The following is a 21,720-nucleotide window of genomic DNA, read 5'->3' as shown; positions in this document are numbered from 1 at the left end:
CCTGCACCTGTGTGGGAGACCCAGAGGAAACCCCTGGCTTCTGGCTTCAGATCAGCACAGCTCCAGCCACTGCAGCCAATTGGGGAGTGTACCAGCAGATGAAAGACCTCTCTCTCTCTCTCTCTCTGAATCTCATTCTCTATGTTAACTCTGGCTCTCAAACAAATAAATAAATCTTAAAAAAAAAAAAAAAGATAAAGAAATGAGGGTATTGCAGGCAGACAGAACATTGTATGCTATGGTGTAGAGGTGAATAAGCACGATGTCTCTGTGGAATTGTGAGGATGACAACGGATGGTGAGTAAATAGTAACAGCAGCAGTGGGGCTGTGGCCTAGCAGTTAAGAGGCCAGTTAGGAACACTCCTTGCATCAGAGTGCCTGCATTTGAGTTCCAACTCTGTCTCTGCTTCTAGCTTCCTGTTAACGCCTGCCCTGAGATGCAGGGGTAATGGCTCAAGCAGTCAACCTTAGTCAACAGATTATGGAACTGCTCTAAGTGAGAAATAACAAGATTTTGAAATCAAAGTGAAAGACATGAGTATTGGCAAGAAGAAATGTTATGAAGCAGAACTGAAAACTGGATTTAAGAGAAAAGAGTTAATGATAGTTCTTAAGATGGGTGTTGTGGCACAGTGGGTTAAGCCACTGCTTGGGATACCTGCATCCCATATCTGAGTGTCTGGGATCAAGTTCCTCCTCGGCTTCCAATCCAGCTTCCTACTAACGCACCTAGGAGGCAGCAGATAACAGCCCGAGTGCTTGGGTTCCTGTCACCCACATGACCTGGATGGAGGTCCTAGCTCCTGGCTTTGGTCTGACAGTCTGGGATGTGGTGGGCATTTGGGAAATAAGTCAATGGGAGGGTGCATGCATGCACGGACTCTATCTCCCTGTCACTCTGCTTTTGAAATGAATAAAAAGATCTTTAGGCTGGCACCGTGGCTTAACAGGCTAATCCTCCGCCTTGCGGCGCCGGCATACCGGGTTCTAGTCCCAGTTGGGGCCCCAGATTCTATCCTGGTTGCCCCTCTTCCAGGCCAGCTCTCTGCCATGGCCCGGGAAGGCAGTGGAGGATGGCCCAAGCGCTTGGGCCCTGCACCCCATGGAAGACCAGGAGAAGCACCTGGCTCCTGGCTTCGGATCAGCGAGATGCACCGGCCGCAGCGGCCATTGGAGGGTGAACCAACGGCAAAAAGGAAGACCTTCCTCTCTGGCTCTCTCTCTCACTATCCACTCTGCTTGTCAAAAAAAAAAAAAAAAAATAGATCTTTTAAAAAAAAAAAAAAGATGGTTCCTAGTTCAAATTACTCGGTAGATAGATACAGAAGTAGGAGAAGAGGAACAAGTTTGGAAGAAAGCTAACACATTTAAGGGGCATGTTAGCTATTCCATATGCCTGTTATTTATTCAAATTCTGTAATGGACACATCACTAACTTTCAACATCAAACTGTGATTCCCAGCTGGGGCACAAGTGGGGACTCAAAAGGGAGAAAGGGTAGGTGGAAGCACAAGAGTAATTCAGAAATTGTGGAAAACTTTAATTAAGAGACATATTTAGAACCCACCCATAGTTTTTTCATAATACACGTTTTCCTTGAACTTTTGGAAGTACCGTCACTGTTAATTAAACAGAATTTGGTTCCCCAAACTCATGTAGACCTTTAAGCCTTAAAGTCTTTTGTTAACAGTTAATGAATTAATGTTAATGGTTAATGGATTAGGGTGGAGGACTGATCCTGTTATGGTGTCTGAAGGTGGGCCCTTTGGGAAGTGCCTGAGTTACGTTGCTGAGGTAGAGCCCCATTATGGAATCACAATGGTTTTATGAAGACACCACACAGAGGGTAGATGAAGAGTGAGTTCCTTGTGACTCTCTGCTTTCTGGCTCATCACATGATCTTCCCTCCATATGTGTACACCATCCACTGCCCTCATTAGACACCAGGCTAATGGGTTGCCAGGTCTTAGACTGTGAATCTTCAAAATTGTAAACCAAAATAAAACTACTGATTTCCTAAGAAACTCCTCTCAAGTATTTAGTTAAAAAATAATAAAAAGTTATTGGAGTGTCTAGATTTGAGTCCCAACTTCATTTCCAATTCTAGCTTCCTGCTATTGTATACCCTGTGAGGGAGCAGGTGACTGCTGGTTCAAGTACTTGGGTTCCTGCCACCCATATGGAAACCTGTATAGAGTTCCTGGCTTCAGCCTTGTCCAGCCTCAGGCATCTGGGGAATGAACCAGCAGACAGAAGATCTCTCTCTGATTCTGTCTGCATTTCAAACAAATGAAAATAAGTAAAAATTAAAAAGAAATTAATGAAACTAAGCCAGCGCCGTGGCTCAGTAGGCTAATCCTCCGCCTTGCGGCACCGGCACACCGGGTTCTAGTCCCGGTCGGGGCACCGATCCTATCCCGGTTGCCCCTCTTCCAGGCCAGCTCTCTGCGGTGGCCAGGGAGTGCAGTGGAGGATGGCCCAAGTGCTTGGGCCCTGCACCCCATGCAGGGAGACCAGGAGAAGCACCTGGCTCCTGCCATCGGATCAGCGCGGTGCGCCGGCTGCAGCGCGCCTACCGCGGCGGCCATTGGAGGGTGAAACAATGGCAAAGGAAGACCTTTCTCTCTGTCTCTCTCTCTCACTGTCCACTCTGCCTGTCAAAAAAAAAAAAAAAAAGAAATTAATGAAACTAAAAATAAGTAATGCAATGAAAAGCTAATACACTTGTATATTAGAATCTGGGTGTTTATAGGTATATGTGTATGTGTAATTATTATCCCCCTCCACTGTCCTCCACAGAGTCTGATACCACAAAGTTTCCTTGAGAATCGCTACTGTCTACTATATCTATGAATATGCTGATAAAGCAGGTGCTGTTGAGAAAAATGAATGTGTCCCATGAAGTCACAGAACTATAAGACTAGGAGACTTTAAAGAACATCTATACTTACTAGGTGTCAACCAAGAGCTGCTTGGAAATACACGAGAGCATTTTTGGTTGTCATAATGGGAGGTGCTACTGACATTTAGTGTCTGACAGCCAAGGGATGCTAAGCATCCTAGAAGTCAGAGGACAGCTCCAAATGTGAAAATTGCAAGGGCCAGGCATTATAAAGTGGGTTAAGACGCTGCCTGTGACCCTGCATCCCATATCAGAGCACAGGTTTGGTTTGAGCCCAGGTACTCTGCTTCTGATCCAGTTCCCTCCTAATGCATACGGTAAGTTAGCAGAAAATGGCCCAAGTATTTAGGCTCCTGCCACCCAGGTGGGAGATGGAGTTCCAAGCTCCTGGCTTTGGCCTGGACCAGCCTTGGCCACTGTGGCCTTCTGGAGAGTGAACCAGCAGATATAAGATCTCTCCCTCCCTTCCCTGCTCCTTCTCTCTGTAACTATCTTTCAAAAAAAAAAAAAAAAAAAACTTAAAAAAGTGCAGAGTCTTCAAAAAGTCCACAGAAAACACTAGTTACGAAAACTATGCATGGATTTAAAAATCAATAAGTTTATCTTTTAATATTTTTCCAGGCGTTTTTGAAGCTCCTCTGTATCTTGCCCCAAACCACAACTGCACCCTTTGAAGAAAAACTTTAAACTCCACATCACAGAGATGAGGGAACTGACATCCCAGAGAAGGCAATGACTTAGCACCCTCCTGCACAGAAAGGCCTTTTACTCAGGGCTTTTGTCCATATGCCTTCCTTTTTTTGACAGGCAGAGTTAGACAGTGAGAGAGACAGAGAGAAAGGTCTTCCTTTTTCCATTGGTTCACCCCCCCAAGTGGCCGCTACGGCCAGCGTATTGCAGCCAGCGCACTGTGCTGATTCGAAGCCAGGTGCTTCCTCCTGGTTTCCCATGTGAGTGCAGGGCCCAAGGACCTGGGCCATCCTCCACTGCACTCCCGGGCCACAGCAGGGAGCTGGCCTGGAAGAGGGGCAACTGGGACAGAATCTGGCGCCCCAACTGGGACTAGAACCTGGGGTGCCAGGGCCACAGGCAGAGGATTAGCCTAGTGAGCCACGGCGCCAGCCATATGCCTTCTTTACTGCTTTCCAGTGTGGTTCTGGCAGGCCTGTGGGCCATCACACTGCCTTGTTATCACAGCCCATCTTCTCTAGTCCCAGATCCCCACCTTCTTTTTACAGAGATCTAGGCTGGAGATGCAGATGTGAAAGTCATCAGCATAGAAAGCCTGAGATGGGTGAGGTCACTCTGACCAAACATAAAAGCAATACAAGCTCTGGGGAGCATAAACATTCAGAATCTAATGGAAAAAGAGGAACCAACAGAGGAAATTGAAAAGAAAAAGTCAGAAATGTAGGCAGAGAGGTTCAAGATGACATAATGAACTAATGATAAGCTCTGCTTGTTTTTAAAATAATGACCACTTATCAGTACCTACCTTCATTGACTTATTGAATGTATTCTTTGTTTCTTCCTTGCTAACACAAATCAGAATTGAATTTGAGGTAGGCAAGGATCCATTAAGTCTCTTTCCCAGTCAGCTGTAGCTGTGGAGGCCATGTGATCCATCCTCACCAGTAAGGTGAGTGCAGTGGGGCCCCCCTCTCACGCCTGATTGAGCTTCTATAGGGCATAGAGAATCCTATTTGGTACTCTAACATTCCTATTTGGTACGCTAACAGAAAAGAGAATTTTTCAAAATAACTAAGGGAACTTGTCCTACCAGCTGGCAAGCACAGCATCAAGTCCAGCAATTAGAAGAGCCTTGAAGAGGCACAGGAAGTGACACCCGGAAGTCTGTATGGGGTTGGAGGGAAACTACAGAGCAGGCTGGTACACTCTGGGGAGGGGTTCAGCCTGAAACAGTCCATAAGAGAACCCCTCCAAGCCTCCCTGCTACACAGTCCCACACCCTGCTCACCTTCAAAGATTCAATCGTGGCCTGCCTGTAAGTCTTCCCTCCAGCATCTTTCTTCCGAGGGCTACTCTGGACTCTGGGCGTTCGAATGACGAATTTATCCATGGCCAGGGGACTTCCACTACCTTCACGTGCTTGCAGCGTGTTCTGAGAGAGAGAGAGAGAGAAAGAGAAAGAGAGAGAGAGAGAGGCTAAAGCTTCCCCGAGACTGCTGGGATGTGTGTTCCCCAGAGCGACACGACTGGGGTCTTTGGGAGCACTTCTGGATCACGGGAGCCCTTGGGTGGGGCAGCCAGGAAGGCTGCTCCTGGAAAAGCGAGCTCTTGCCGAGAAATCAACCTGGGCTCAGTGATCGGTCTACTTCCTGAGCTGGGGGGGTTCCTGGCTTCCAGAGGTGCACACCGTGGAGGGGGGTCCGACATGGCGCCGGGCGCTCGGCCTGCAGACTTCGAAACCCTCTTCCGACCAGGACTGGACTGTGACACGGTTAGGGTTCCACTGGGCTCAGCGAAGCCCGCCTCGCCCCCGCCCATCGCAGCCGCGGGCCCAAGGATTGCCTTGACAACCAGCACTAAAGACTACCGCTCCTCAGCATGGCCATCCCCAGGAGCACCTGCCCGGCGCTCCCAGGACCCTAACCACCACGGCCACGCTCTGGACCCTCGAGCGAGACGAAACGGGCACCCGACACGGGTGTGACAGGAGACCCACCAGGGAGACCAGCCTTTGCAGCGGCAACAGCAGCAGGGCCTCCTCAGAGCGCACCCTCTGGGCCCCCAAGGCTGGGTCCGGACGCTGGAACGGAACCGACGCCCCTCGCCCCGGCCACGGGTCCTCAGAAGCGGCTCCCGGGACCGCGCACTCGGGGACCCCGCCGGCTCCCGCCCCGGCATGCACTGCGAGGGGAGCGCGCGGCCGTAGTTTCCCGAGAGCGCGCGCCGCCGCCGAGAACTACCCGCCCCAGCCGGCCCCGGAAGGCGCGCCGGCCGCGCTAACACTCGCGATGGTTGCCGCCGCCTCCGCGCTCCTGCCCGCGAGTTCGTGGCCACCGAGCGGGAGCGAGAGGCTGCGGCTCCGGCGGAAGCGGCGGGCGGCGGGGCGGGGAAGGGGGCCGGCCCCGGAAGGAGGAGGAAACCCTGAAAAGAAAACAGCAACAAGCCGAGCTGCCGTGACAGAGGGGGACAAAATGGCGGCGCCGAAGGGGACCCTCTGGGTCAGGGCCCAACGGGGGCTCCCGTCGCTGCTGCTGCTCACGATGGCCCTGGCCGGGGGCTCGGGCACCGCTTCGGCTGAGGCGTTTGACTCGGTTTTGGGCGATACGGCGTCTTGCCACCGGGCCTGTCAGTTGACCTACCCACTGCACACCTACCCCAAGGTAGGGCCGGTCCGAACCGGGCTACGACCCTTCCCGGCGCCCCCACCCCTGCGTGGGCTCTGGGACTCTGGCGGTTGAGCGCGCCCCTCACCCGCGGCCTCCCGCCGGGGCGGCTTCTGTCTCCCTCCCTAAGCCTGCCTGCACCCGGTCCCTGCCGGAATCACCGGAAGTTTGTGCTGCACCACCCGGTGATAGGCTGGGGGACACACCGATGGGACCGACGCGGCCGCGTTCGTGTGGCAGCCCGCCGGGTCCTCGCGGGGCGGGAGGGAGGCCGGGGGCGGCACTCCACGTAGCCGCCGCCGGGCTCAGCAGCGCGCCGAGGGGCGCTCTCCCCTTGTGGACTCGCCGTGTGCGGGAGACGCCGCGCCCGGGGGGAAGCAGGCACTTCGCGCTCTGTGCGGCTGGCAGGGAACCCGTGGAGACCGACGGGAGGCTGCCTTCCTGGGGCTTCCCAGCTCGGGGAGGGGGTGACGGGGTCGCCCCCCGCCCGGGCTGCTGCCCCTTACAATTCCACTCCCCCTCCTCAAGGCGCTTTTTCAGCTTCTTAAGAACAGTGTTTACTCAAGATTTTAAATTGCTTGGTGGCTCTCCCCACACTTTCCCCATATATAATTTGGGTGCACACGCCCTACGGGTTATAAAAGCTTCTGCTGATGTTGCTGGGTTTTTTTCTTCTTGTCCCTGACACACACACACACACACACACACACTGTGGGTTATAAAAGCTTTTGCTGGTGTTCTTGGTTTGTTTTTTTCCTCCTCCTTGTCTCTCTCTCTCTCTCTCTCTCTGTCTCTTTCTCTCTCTATCTCTCACACACACGCACGCTGTGGGTTATAAAAGCTTTTGCTGGTGTTGCTGGGTTTTTTTCTCCTTGTGCCTTCGTCTTCTGTAAGTTTTTTGCTTAACCATTGTGGCTGGCCTCTTTGCCCTCAAACTACAAAGTGAAGTTGAGGATGTTGCATGGTGGCAAGTGCTTTCAGGTCCTCCAAATGAAAAGTGCTCAATGCTGTCACTTCCCGTGCTGTGAGGATTATATCTACCTTCAAGGAAAAAGAGTGGGGGGATTATCCTAAATTTTTCCATGTTAGAGGCCATTATATCAATCAAAAGAACATCAGAAGTTGTAACTTCCATACTGAATGTTGCCCCTTTCTTTGATAAACTTAACATCATTAAGAGGATTGTAAGAGGAAACTTATTAATATTGATTGGATCTAGGATTGGGCTGAGACTTTATTTTGTATTGTTCTAATGTGTGTTTCCTTTTTTAAGATGTTTTTCCTAGCAAATTTGTAATATGAACCAGAATGCTGGGAGAACAATGAAATTATTTGAAAGGCTATACATTCCTGGAATCTTTTGATACTTTTTGTAATATCTGTTGTTTTCTTTTTGGAAAAAAAAAGATTTATTTGAGAGGCAGAGTTACAGAGAGAGGGAGACACAGAGCGGTCCATCCGCGGTTCACTCCCCAGATGGCCGCAACAGCCAGAGCTGAACTGATCCAAAGCCAGGAACCAGGAGCTTCTTCTGGGTCTCCCATGTGGGTGCAGAGGCCCACGCACTATGGGCCATCCTCCACTACTTCCCCAGGCCATAAACAGAGAGCTGGATCGGAAATGGAGCAGCCAGGACACCAATCAGTGCTCACATGGGATGCCAGTGCCACAGGCAGAGGCTTAACCTACTGTGCCACCAGCACTGGCCCCTGATATCTGTTACTTTCTAACAATTGGTGTGATACCTCTAAATAATTTTTTACTTACTCATTCCAGCTATTTTTAACATTTATTTATTTGAAAGAAAGGCAGAGACAGAGAGATCTTTCATCTGCTGGTTCACTCCCCAGTCACAATGGCTGGAGGTGGGCCTATCTGGAGCCAGGAGCTTCTTCAGGGTCTCCCATACAGATTCAGGGCCCAACCACTTGGACCATCTTCTACTGCTTTCCCAGGCCATAGCAGAGAGCTGGACTGGAAGTGGCACAGCTGGGACTCGAACTGGTGCCCTTATGGGATGCCGGCGCTGCAAGCAGTGGCCTTTACCCACACCACCAGCCTCCCAGCTGTTCTTGACAGGAACTCCAAATCCTCTGACTCCCTGTATGTCCTGGTCTTAAAACTTACTCTCTACTTAAATCTGTTTGCCAAATATAAAGCAGGGGAGGGGAGTTTATCATGTCATTATCTCTAATTCTCACGACAACCTTGCAAAATGAGTTGGTTTTGTGTGTGTGTGTGTGTGTGTGACAGGCAGAGTGGACAGTGAGAGAGAGAGAGACAGAGAGAAAGGTCTTCCTTTTTGCCGTTGGTTCACCCTCCAATGGCCGCCGTGGCTGGCACGCTGCGGCCAGCGCACCGCGCTGATCCGTAGCCAGGAGCCAGGTGCTTATCCTGGTCTCTCATGGGGTGCAGAGCCCAAGCACTTGGGCCATCCTCCACTGCACTCCCTGGCCACAGCAGAGAGCTGGCCTGGAAGAGGGGCAACCGGGACAGAATCCAGCACCCCGACCGGGACTAGAACCTGGTGTGCCGTCGCCACAAGGCGGAGGATTAGCCTATTGAGCCGCGGCCTGGCTGCAAAATGAGTTTTACAATTAAGGAAATTGAGGCTCCAAAAGGTTAAGAGACTTGCCCAAGATTACATAACCAAGAATAAGTGGTAGGGTAGGAATTCAGTCCTAAAGTTTAATACACCAGTGCTGCCTCATGTTAATTAAGTTGCATCAAAATATTTTTGTTTCATGATTTCTGTTGGGCCTTTCTTTGAATTATTGTGCTTTGCAGCTAGGAAAATGCAATGTATATTATAAGAAATTAGATGAATTTACAAGTCCATATTGGCTCTCTTGGTTTGATATTTGTAATTGCCAGATAGAAATCTCATTTTAATGACTCTTTTTCAGAATTAATTTTGTATTGCAAGAAAGTAGAATACTTTTCCTGTTTGTAAGTAGTTACTTTTAAATTATCTTTTATCTTTTAACTGTGCTCAAAAATGTAATTGCATAATTTGCCTAGGTTCTAATACAAGTGACATGTTGTGTTAATAACAAAGCTAATTAGAGCCAACCTAATTTTTTTAAAGATTTATTTTTTATTTATTTGAAAGACAGAGTTACAGAGAGAGGTAGAGACAAAGAGAGAGGTCTTCCATCCGCTGGTTCACTCCCCAGTTGGCTGCAATGGCCGGAGCTACACCAATCCAAAGCCAGGAGCCTCTTCTGGGTCTCCCATGTGGGTGCAGGGGCCCAAGGACTTGGGCCATCTTCCACTGCTTTCCCAGGCCATAGCAGAGAGCTGGATGGGAAGTGGAGCAGCCGGGACTTGAACCAGCACCCATATGGGATGCCGGCGCTTCAGGCCAGGGCTTTAACCCTCTGCACCACAGCACCAGCCCCCAACCTAATTTTTTAACAGAGTGTGGGTTCTGGAACCTTACAAACCTAGGTTCCATTTCTAGCTACACTCTTCCTGTGTATCCTTGATGATCAATTCTCATAACATTTTTGCTGTTATTGTAAAGATTTACTTATTTGAAAGGCAGAGTTACAGAGAGAGAGATCTTCCATCTGCTGGTTCCCTCCTCAAATAGCCACAATGGCCAGGGTTGAGTCAGGCAGAAGTCAGGAGCTTGGAACTCCATCTGGTCTCCCACATGGGGCACAGGGGTCCAAGCACTTCAGCCATCTTCTGTTTTCCCAGGAACATTAGAGGGGGCTTGCTTGAAAGTGGAGCAGCTGGGACTTGAACCAGTGTTCTATGGGGTACTGGCATATGCCTTGTGCCACAGTGCTGACCCTTATAACTCCTTTTTGTCACCTGTGGCGGGGAAGAAACCTCATACCTTGCAGAGCTAGTGTGAGGATTAAAGATAATACATGTGACCGTCTTAGCACAGTGCCTAACACACAGCCACAGATAATTATTTCTTCTGTCACATGTTATAAAACTAGTTTGGTGTATATAGTATTACTACCATGAATAATTAGAGAATAACTAGCTTGACTTAGCTCATGATAAGAAAATGTATATAGGGTTTGGTGTTGTGGCGCAGCAGTTAAGCCCCCTCCTGCAATGCAAACATCCCATATGAGCGCTGGTTGGAGTTCTGGATGCTCCACTTCCCATCCAGCTCCCTGCCAGTGTGCCTGGGAAAGCAGCACGGGATGACCCAAGTACTTGCTTGGTTCCCTACACCCACATGGGAGACCTGGAAGAAGCTCCTGGCTTCAACCCAGCCCACTTGTGACCATTTGGGGAGTGAACTAGCAGATGGAAGATCTCTTTCTATCATTCTCTCTCTGTAACTCTGCCTTTCAAATAAATAAAAATAAATCTTAAAAAAAAAAAAAAAGGAAATGCATTTAGGCTCTCAGTTCTCTCCTGAGATGCCTGCCTGGTCTATTAGATATACTTTTCCTCATTAAACTTTGCTTCAATATTTACCTGCAAAAATGGATATAAAAGCTATAGATGTTATCATTGATGGACAATCTCTTTACATAGCTGATATTCAGTGTGATGGGAAGCATCATTTCCTTGTGCCTTAATGCAAAGGAAATAAATGTTTAAAATATTTTATTTATTTATTTGAAAGAGTGAGAAATCTTCCATCACTCTCCAAATGCCTGCAACTGCCAGGGCTAGAACAGACTGAAGCCAGGAGCCTGGAACTCTTGAGTCTCCCATGTGGGTGGCAGGGACCCATGTGCATGGGCCATCATACGCTGATTTCTCATGTGCATTAACAGGAAGCTGGATTGGAATAAAAGCAGCCAGCACTCAAACTGGCACTCTGATGTGGAATGCAGTCATTGCAAGTGATCTCTTAACTGTGCCACCATGCCTGTCCCAGAGGATGCATTTATATCACCTGACCCATCATATGAAATATTTACTGGACTTGGAGTGATAATATAGAACATGAAGTATTTAAAATAAGGATGATTCTTGAGAGCTATTATCTACCCTGTGCCCAGTGGTGTAATAATGTTAAAAGTTACTGTGATGCCTCGTACATGTGTGTTTTAAATGTTACTGATGTTACGTCTATTCATTAAATAATACTACATAATAGTAATTCTATTGTAGATATAATGTATAATCCTCCTAATAAGGAGGATTGACTTAAGAGTGTTGTCCTAATTTTACAAATAAGGAAACTGAGTCACAGATTTAGTAACCTGCCCAAAGTAATACAGAGTAAGTCATGAGGCTGACCTCAAACCAGGGCTGATTTTTGAACCAAGGCTCTCTTCACTGTGCCCCATGCTTTTCTGAAGTTGGTGCTGTATGCTTTATTGGATTGGTTTAACAAATAAAGCATCTCTGAGAATGAAATGGCTTGTGGTCTAGCTCATACTAATAAATTCGCTCATGCTTTCTCTGAGCAAATAAGGAGTAAGTGGTACTCCAAAGAAGAGAGAATTCTTCCACTGTTTTACAAAACCTTGCAAAAGCTCCTTACACCTTGCAAAAGGTGTAAACTTTATCTTAATTGTTAATATTCCTTGAGTTTCACCTAACAATAAATGCAAGTAGCACTGAGGTCCAAAAAATGTGCTACCTTCAGTTATATAATAAAGCATATTTAATATTAGACTACAGCCCTCACTTCAAAGGGGATTATTACTGCTGCATAAAACCCCTCTATTGGGAAGAAGTGTCTCTCTTTATTCCACTGGTTGTTATCTGGTGTAAGAACATGCTGTTTCCTTGTTAGTGCCTGCCAGTTTGAACACAGTAGATCACACAGTAAGTGGAAGGGGCTCCCGCGTGTGCCCTTGCTGGTTTCCAGTACCCTGTGTATTTTACCAAAGAAAAACCTGTCGAAGATACTGGTCTTAGTCTTATTAAGCAGCTCATATTTTCCAGTAGTGGAGAACTGTGTGTCCATCCTATATTGAATTCCCACACATGTGCAGTGATGCCTCTAATGTTTTCTGTTTTTAAAATCCATTAAAATGAATAACACTGCTATTTATTGAGCACATTCTATGTTCTAGACACTGTGCTAGGAATAACTATCTTCCAGAATTATGAAGGGTTTGAAGGTAAAAAATATTGTCCCCTTCTATGATGTGAAAACAGATTTTGACAGGTAAAGTAACTTGAGCAATCATCTAAAAAGTTTGATCCCAGTCTGGCTAATTATAGTAGTTTCCTGTATCACCTTGTTGCTCTTGTTTGTGTTTTCAGTTAAAGTAAGCCAAGTTTCATATAAGCATTTTTATACATATATCCCTTACTTTGTCAGGGCCTTTGTGTCACCCTGTTTCCTGAAAAGCCTAATGACATGGATGTGACAAAGTATATCATCCCGCCTGGAGTACTCGCTTACTACTTTCTGCCTTGGTTAAAGTCTTAATTACATCACTGTTACTTTTATTTTCAGTCCCCCTCCACACACACACACACACACACACAAATTGTGACCACAGAGTATGAGAAGAGGGTGATATTTTTACCTACTAAACTTTTTTTGTTGATGTCACTTTTAAATAAGGATCTAAAACTTATTTATATGGCAAAGGTTTGGGGTGTGACCTGACTCTCTAATTCTTTTCTTTCAGCTGTAAAATTATCAGACAGTTTAAAATAAACCATACTAACTTTGCTTTCTTTTTAACTGTTTTTCCGTGGGGGGAAAATTCTGTGTTTTGATGATCTTCCCTGTTCTTGGCCTTCCTAGGAAGAGGAGTTGTATGCGTGTCAGAGAGGTTGCAGGCTGTTTTCAATTTGTCAGTTTGTGGATGATGGAATTGATTTAAACCGGACCAAATTGGAATGTGAATCTGGTAAGATGCTGTGCTAATGACATTATCTGTATATGACACTGAGGTTTTCTTTGAGTTGTGTTAAGCTTTTTGTCTATTTTCCTTAGAAAACAACATACATACTATTTAAACTGCTTATCCAACGTTGTAATTATTATGAATTTAGAGTTTTAGTAGCTGCTGCTACAAATTTCATGGGCTTTAAATTTCATCTGTTTGTTCAGACAGTGTTTATTTTGTACTAAGGATAGGACAACTTTGTTTAGCCAAGCATTCTGTATTGAAAAACAGGGTAGTAATTACTACTTATAATTCATCACTACCTTTTCATAGATAGTGTAATTTTCCTAAGCCTTTCAATCAAAGCTTGGCTGACTTAGCTCCAAGGTTTTTACTGAATCAAGCCTTTGACTCAGTATTTAATAGTGTATTATTCTTTGTTGGTCATGCCAATAAAAGAAGTAACCAGAGGCTTTGTCTGTTAAACCACTATTCTTACCTTTGCTGAAAGAGATAGGTTTATTGAAAAAACAAAAACCTGTAATCAGGACACAATGCACATTTAACTTTCTTAAAACTATACTGGCATTTTCTCCATTCATTACAGTTTATTCATTGTAGCATGAGGTATCGTTTCCCTTGTCCCTGTGTCATGACTTATATCCAGTCTTATATAACCTTTTATAGTTCAGTCTTCTAACTGCCCGTCTTTAAATGTGAACAGTGCTGTTCAGTTTATTATCTGGCACCTCTGAGAAGTAGATTAAAATCTGACTGAGTTGAGAAGAAAAATAAAATTGTTACCGTGGTGAAATGTTTTATAAAAAGAAAGTCACTTTAATGAACTAAATGAAGAGACTGTCCATAGGGACCCATTTCAACTTTGAGGCACCTGCTGTTAGAATTTAGGATGTCAGACAGATTGCTTTATTTTTCCCTTGCTGTGTGAATACCTTTGCTTTTCAATTAAGTGATCCAATTCTTAACAGTCACATAAAATATTTGTATAAATCACTACTATATGTTATTTCATTCAACCCTGTATACTGGGTAGTCTAATTTCCATTTTAGACATATAGAGATCAATAGTTAGACGGTGTACATTTCTGCTTTGGTCTCAAATACAGCCATCAGATGATAAAGCAAAAACTTTGAATGGCATCTTCAGGATTGCTAGCTCAATGCTTTTCTACTACACAAACCTTAGGTGTGAAAATCACCTTATATGAGTATCATCTTGTGTAATTAATAAATTAATACTTGAAAGATTTGACTTGTGAAAGGGAGATAATACGGGGTTCTATTAAAACAATGCATTTCTTGCTGTTACCAAATACAGAAATTTATATTGATGAAATGCTTTTTTTTAGTATAGTAAATTTCTTTATAAAATGCCAGGTCCCTTTCTTTTTTATTCTTACCTTTTTTTCTCTCTCCTTCTTTGTAATTTGACTGTTTTTCTTTTACAGCATGTACAGAAGCATATTCCCAATCTGATGAACAATATGCTTGCCATCTTGGTTGCCAGAACCAGCTGCCATTTGCTGAATTGAGACAAGAACAAGTATGAAACAATTCTATTTTTCAAAATTGCCTGTTTGGGTGGCACTGACTTATATTGCTTGAAATGTTTATCACCCACTGGCAGTATATTTTATATTTGGTTTACAGCAAACAAAATTATGTTTGCAAATAGGAAAGTCAATTGAATAATTAGTTTTGTATAGTGCTTCACTGTTGAAAATTATATACACATCCACAATCTTATTTTGTTTCCTCTCACAGTCCAGTGAAAATATTATCTCCATTTTATGTAAACCTGAGATTCAAAGAAATTGATATTTCAGAGTCCTTTATTTTCATCCCAGCTATCATTGCCTTAAATCATCATCATTTCTGGCATTTTTAATAAATTAGCTTCCAAGCTGTTTTACCACTTATCCCTCTCTAGTCCATACTTTATTCTGGGCCCAGACTTAGTTTTTTCTTCCAAATATCGTGTCATCCTCCTATCTTAGATAGTTGTAAAGCTCCCAGTTACATAAAAGTTTAAGTCTAAACTGCTTATCACATTATCACTCCCAATTCCTCTCCAGTGTCATCTCAGAACTCCCTACCCCCTCATACTGCATCCTACAAATATAATGCAAAAACTTTTAAAATTTTTGCATAAGAAATATACTCATTTGGCATAAAACTCAGAAGGTATAAAGTATATGGGGGAAAGTCTTCTACCCCTGTGTATCTTAGCCACTCAGTTTTCCTCCACTCATATACAGAGATATTTTATGTATATACAAAGATGTGCATATGTATTTTTGGTGGCAAATTGAAGTAGCCTGGATTTGAAGCTTTACCATAGCTATATAGTTTACATGGATAACTAAGAGTTTACTCTAATGCTAATGATTTTGGTAGAGTCATTTAATTGTTTATATGCTGTCCCAATAAGGATTTGTTGAATATCAATTATCTTGAATATACATATGTTAAAATTGTATTTCTCATTTTTTTTTAAGCTCATGTCCCTGATGCCAAAAATGCATCTACTATTCCCCCTAACTCTAGTGAGGTCATTCTGGAGTGACATGATGGACTCTGCACAGAGCTTCATAACCTCTTCCTGGACTTTTTATCTTCAAGCTGATGATGGAAAAATAGTTATTTTCCAGGTAACAACCATGCTTCACAGATTCTTCTAAATACTGATAACAGCAGATAGATATGTCTTAAACAGTATTTTGCTATAGAACTGTGTACTCAGTCACTTATAAATATTTGTTATCAAATAAAAATTATTTATTTGGCCTTCATGAAAACATTGGGTGTCAGAACATATGATTAGACTCCCCTCTGCTCACTGGAAGCCTAGTTCTTATCTGAGTCTTTTAAATTGAGTAGTGGTTAAATTGATGAAATAAAGTCTTTAGATACAGAAGATAAGAATTAATGTGAACATAAATAGTCAAATATAGGGATATTAGAGAAAAGAAATATGACTGGCCGGCGCCATGGCTCAATCTAGTCCCGGTCAGGGCGCTGGATTCTGTCCCGGTTGCCCCTCTTCCAGGCCAGCTCTCTGCTGTGGCCAGGGAGTGCAGTGGATGATGGCCCAAGTGCTTGGGCCCTGCACCCCATGGGAGACCAGGAGAAGCACCTGGCTCCTGCCATCGGATCAGCGCGGTGCGCCGGCCGCGGCGGCCATTGGAGGGTGAACCAATGGCAAAGGAAGACCTCTCTCTCTGTCTCTCTCTCTCTCTCACTGTCCACTCTGCCTGTCAAAAAAAAAAAAAAAAAAGCAATATGGCAATATTTAGTTTCATGGTGCTTTTTTAAGTCTTATAAAAGAACTCATTGAATTTACCATATTATGTGATAATAATAGCCGCTAATACTTGAAGGCTTTGTTGTAGAAAGCATCTTATGTATGTAGTTATCCTTGGGTATATATGGGGGATTGGTTCCAGGAACCCCTGCCTATAATAAAATCTGAGAATGCTAAGGTCCTTTATATAAAATTGCATAGTGTATGCATATAACCTTAGGTATTCAGACAGTCATTGCTAGACAGCATAGACAGGAACTGGTTCTAGAAATGCATCAATATACAATTTCATTGTTGTGTGATCATAGAAGGTACTTAGACAAACTAAGACAGCTATGACATAACTAAGGACTGTAATCTCATATGCCATCTGTCCTTGACTGAAGCATTGTTATGCAGCACATAACTGTACTTTAAATCATCTCTAAATTACTTTTGATACCTAATACAGTGTAAACACTATGTAAATAGTTGTATTGTTTAGGGAATAATGACAAGAAAAAAGTCTGTACATGTTGAGTACAGGCAGTTTTTTTTCTAGAATGTTTTCTGTCCATGATTGGTTGAATCTGTAGATGTGGAACTATGGATATAGAGCTCCAACTATATTATCTCAAATTTTCAAACTTATGAGTTGATATTATCCCTATTTTATTGACAGTAAACTGAGAATCTTAACTTGTTTAAGGTCACACTGCTAGTAAGTAACAGAGCTAGGTTTTAAACTCACGGCACTTTAACTCCAAGACCCACATACCACCCTATCATGCTACTTTCCTTTTTTTTTTTTTTTTTTTTTTAAGATTTTATTTATTTATTTGAGAGGCAGAGCTATAGACAGTGAGAGGTAGAGACAGACAGAAAGGTCTTTCTTCTGCTGGTTCACTCCCTAAATGGCCGTAACAGCCGGAGCTGTGCTGATCCAAAGCCAGGAGCCTCATCTGGGTCTCCCACACGGTACAGGGGACCAAGCACTTGGGCCATCCTCTGCTGCCTTCCCAGAACATAGCAGAGAGCTGGATTGGAAGAGGAGCAGCTGGGACTAGAACCAGCGCCCATATGGGATGCTAGCACCGCAGGCGGAGGATTAACCTACTGTGCCACAGAGCCGGCCCCAGCTACTTTCTTTTTAATTCCTCAGTTTTGCCAGTTATACACAAATTATGTAGCATTATATTCCTTTCTGGTAATAAGTAAGGCATGCCTTTTGATATAATAAATTATTACTAATTGGGTAATGATTTGTTATATGATTTTTAGTACTATCCTGAGCCTTGAGTCCCTTGTGCTTAGTTTAGTAATCAGTAAAACACAGAAAATTTCTGTTTAAGTTCATAAGCAAGTTCTGTGTCCTATAGCTACTTATATTACTTAAGTTGAATCTCAAGAGTAGAACTCTCATTCATTTCTCATTAGAGGTGAGATTACTTTGTTTCTTTCTGAAATTTTTCTCAAATTTAGTGTGAGTGGGATGGACAGACTTCCATTCCAGGGGATCAGACTTGTATAGGAGAGTGAAAGTTTGGAGTGTTTGGCTATAATTTATGAATTGTTCATACTTAGAGAAGAATTAGATGAAAAAGAGATAATATGTGTTAAGCAAATTATTACTAGTATGCTAAATTATTCCTGATCAACTAGAATTAGAACTTACTTTTGCAAGGTATAGTATGTAATGTAATATTTTGCTACAGTGTTTCTCTTTCTCTCTTTTTTAATATTGTTCAGAAAATTAAACTGACTAAATAGTTGATGCCAGAAATCTGTTTCTTTGCCAGGCACTGGAGCTAATGTTTAGGAAATGCTGTTAAAATATATTGTGATTAATTTGTTGTTTTTTTTTTTTTTTTTGTATACCCTACTATTTTACTCTTACTTCATTTTAAATGTTTACATAGATGATATATTGTAGAACTTTTTACTATAAAAAGCTAAAGAAGTACAAGTGACTTAATTGCTTTCATTATCATTTTAGTCTAAGCCAGAAATTCAGTATGCACCACAGTTGGAGCAGGAGCATACAGATTTGAGAGAATCATCTCTAAGCAAAATGTCCTGTAAGTTTTATTTGAAATAGCTTGCATTAAAACATGAGTAGTGAAATCTGTTGTGGTAGAGTTGGCTGTGTGTGTATCTTTACAGCAATAGGAAGTGAAAGGTAACTTGTGATAGAAGGTGAACAGATCATTTCTAAAACAGTGTTCTCAAGCATTCATGCGCTTCAGACTCTGAAGAGCTTGTTGAAACACACAGTGCTGGGGCCCACCTCCAGGGTTTCTAATTTCCTGGGTCTGGGAGCAGATCTGAGAATTTGCATTTCTAACAAATTCCGCATTTTGCTGATGCTGCTGAACGAGGGACCACACTTTGAAAACCAGCATTCAGAAAGCACTTAGTTTGCTTCATAGGATGCCTTGAGTGTAATGAAATATTCTAGTTTTTCCCAATATGTTAAACAGTGAAACTCCTGAGAAATATGACTTCCTATTCTATTTTAATTTCCATGCCAGAAGTGAATTTTAATTCATAGGAACATAAAATACCAAACTAAAACAGAGCTTAGCCTTTCAAATTCACTAGCTCATGCCTTATTTTCAATGCTGATTTAATTAACCTGATTGTTTTTGTGAGTGAGTGATAATGGCACATAAGGCCAACTTTAATTAGATTAGAATCACCAAATTTTGTTGCTCAAGACCAAATTAATTAAACAGAAGGTATCAATATTGATAAAAATTTGAAAATAATACAGGAACTCCATAATGTGGTAAAATATCCATTTGGTTTTTGATGTGCCAGAAGCACTTAGGTACATTATAAGATGTGTCATGTTATACATACAAAGACAGTTGGTTATCTTGAAATTAGATAGATCTAGAAGTAATCATAGGAGACTAGCTTTTAGGATATTATAAAACTTTCACCTCATTATTTCAGCAGATCTGCAGATGAGAAGTTCAGAAGCACACAGAAACTATCTTGAAGATGGAGAAAGCGATGGCTTTTTCAGATGCCTCTCTCTGTATGTATTCCTTTATAAATATATAGGAGATAAAATCTGTGTCACAGAGATACATTCATTTTTATTATCTTAAAATTACATTAGCAGCTCAAAAGTGGAAAAAGGGGCAGACATACAGTGTCTGGGTTCAGCACCTGGCTCTGCTCCTAATTCTAGTTTCCTGCTAATGCAGACTCCAGGAGACAGCAGTGATGGCTCAAGTAATTGGATTCCTGCCACCCATGTGGGAGACGTAGGTTGAGTTCCCAGCTAGAACAGGGAGCCAAGAACTCCATCATGGTCTCCCATATGGGTGGCTGTGTCAGAAGCAGAGCAGCCAGGACTCAAACTAGCACTCAGGATATGGATATGGGATGCCAGCATCTCAAGGTGCAGCTTAACCCACTGCACCATACCACTGGTCTCAATGTATTTTAGTCTTGTTCTTTTAAATCTGACATTTTAAAAAATAATGTCAGCAGCTGGCACTGTAGCACAGTGGGTTAATGCCCTGGCCTGAAGCACCGGCATCCCATGTGGGCACCGGTTCAAGACCCGGCTGCTCCACTTCCAATCCAGCTGTCTGCTGTGACCCAGGAAGACATTGGAGGATGGCCCAAGTCCTTGGGCCCCTGCACCTGCATGGGAGACCAGGAGAAGCACCTGGCTCCTGGCTTTGGATCAGCGCAGCTCTGTCCGTTGCGGCCAATTGGGGAGTGAACCAGTAGAATGGAAGACTTTCTCTCTCTCTCTCTCTCTCTCTCTCTCTCTCTCTGCCTCTCCCCTCTCCTCCCCTTCCCCTTCACCATCCCCTCCCCTCTCCTCCCCTGCCCTCCCCTCTTCTCTCCTCTCCTCTCCTCGTGTAACTGACTTTCAAATAAATAAATGAATCTTTAAAAAAAAATGTTGTCGGAGCCAGTGCTGTGGCTTAGCAGGTAAAGCTGCTGCCTATAGTGCTGACATCCTAAATGGGTCCCAGCTGCTCCACTTCTAATCCAGCTCTCTGCTATGGCCTGGGAAAACAGTAGAAGATAGCCCAAGTCCTTGGGCCCCTGCATCCACGTGAGAGACCCAGAAGAAGCTCCTGGCTTTGGATTGGCACAGCTCTAGCTGTTGCAGCCAATTGGGGAGTGAGCCAGCGGATGAAAGACATCTCTCTCTTTGCCTCTCTTTCTCTCTCTGTGTAGCTCTGACATTCAAATAAATAAATAAATCTTAAAAAATAAATAAATAAATAAGTGGTAAGCAGAATAGAAAACTGATTTTATAACTAGAGATTTGTTCTTTAGATGTTTCTGTGCATAAGCATGAATTTTTTTAATGATGTCCTACATTTAAATATAAAATACTCTTTTTTTAATGCTTTTTCCAGTTAGTGATCTCATTTTACTCTTAGAATATTGCCTTGTGATAAGTAGGTGGATGAGAGAGGTGAATCGAGTATCTCCAAAGTTACACCATCTTTTTCAGTTCCAACCCAGCTTTTCTAATTTTACCTCTTGTATGTGCATCCTGTTCTTCCATAACTGTCTATTTCTTAAGGGGTCATGATTTTTCCATTATTACATACAAGATCAGCCAGCCAGTTAGTGGGATCTTGTCTTTGGACTCTTTCTGCAGTGCCTCTTTTCATTGCACCACATAGCTGTTTTGGAGACACCTTCGAAAATTGTAGTCACACTCACTTTTTTCACTGGTCATTTCTTTTTCGACAGTCTTGTGCCAGGCACTGTACTTTGAATTTGAGACCTAGGAAAGCTGATCAGTCTCTGCCTCTGTGGTGTTCTCATGTTTAGCCAGACACAAAAATAATGAGCATCATAATGATGATTGTTACACAGACATACAACACATGTCTTAAATACAGAGTACATGGAGAACATACCTAAGTCTACTAGAGGTTTCAAGGGAAAGATTTATGGAAGAGGTAGAAAGCAGTCTTAAATGATGAGTAGAGATTTTTGCTAACTGTAACTGAAGTCCTTAAACTTTTTTTTAGACATACTGCCTTGCTGAATGTATGAGGTGTATCGCTATGGTATGGTATGAAGGGTCAGGAGAGTCAGAAATTTGCCCAAAGCAGATAGACAGGAACCAGTGAGAAGCAGGAAAGTAATCAAGTGTGTCAAGAAGAGGCCTCTATGTGAAGGGTAGATTGAAGACTAGGTTGGAGAGCTTTGATCAATCAAGCCAGAAATCAAGAGACCGGATCTAGGGCAGTGAAGAACACGAGTTAAAGCAGGAGGTTGAGAATTGATAGGATCTAGTCATTGTGTAATTGTGAAGGTTGAAGAAGGGGGACTCTAAAATGAGCTCCAGTTTTCAAGCTTAACTTAGTTGCTACAGCAATCCAGAGATC

General features: G+C 43.5%; 2 protein-coding genes across 3 annotated transcripts in view; one reads left to right on the top strand and one right to left on the bottom strand.

Annotated features, from left to right (window-relative positions):
* The window catches only part of TCEANC2 (transcription elongation factor A N-terminal and central domain containing 2), a 51,604-nt gene extending 45,840 nt beyond the window's left edge, over positions 1-5,764 (bottom strand). Inside the window, exons 1-2 of the mRNA XM_062191387.1 lie at positions 5,590-5,764; positions 4,882-5,025 (exon numbers count right to left, since the gene is read on the bottom strand). Coding sequence (XP_062047371.1) covers positions 4,882-4,983 — 102 coding nt within the window. The 5' untranslated portion in view covers positions 4,984-5,025; positions 5,590-5,764. The remainder of the gene's footprint in view (positions 1-4,881; positions 5,026-5,589) is intronic.
* Positions 5,765-5,992: 228 nt separating this feature from the next.
* Positions 5,993-21,720, top strand: part of TMEM59 (transmembrane protein 59) — a 29,554-nt gene continuing 13,826 nt past the window's right edge. The window contains exons 1-6 of one of the 2 annotated variants that reach the window (XM_062191386.1): positions 5,993-6,253; positions 12,951-13,056; positions 14,505-14,599; positions 15,555-15,707; positions 18,336-18,417; positions 19,301-19,382. In XM_062191386.1, the coding sequence (XP_062047370.1) occupies positions 6,065-6,253; positions 12,951-13,056; positions 14,505-14,599; positions 15,555-15,707; positions 18,336-18,417; positions 19,301-19,382 (707 nt within the window). In that variant the 5' untranslated portion in view covers positions 5,993-6,064. Of the gene's footprint in view, positions 6,254-12,950; positions 13,057-14,504; positions 14,600-15,554; positions 15,708-18,335; positions 18,418-19,297; positions 19,383-21,720 lie in introns of both variants that reach the window. The other variant, XM_062191385.1, reaches the window with a different exon arrangement.

This window comes from Lepus europaeus, chromosome 5, assembly GCF_033115175.1.
Source record: "Lepus europaeus isolate LE1 chromosome 5, mLepTim1.pri, whole genome shotgun sequence".
Taxonomy (NCBI): domain Eukaryota; kingdom Metazoa; phylum Chordata; class Mammalia; order Lagomorpha; family Leporidae; genus Lepus; species Lepus europaeus.
This window is presented reverse-complemented; position numbering and strand designations above follow the sequence as displayed.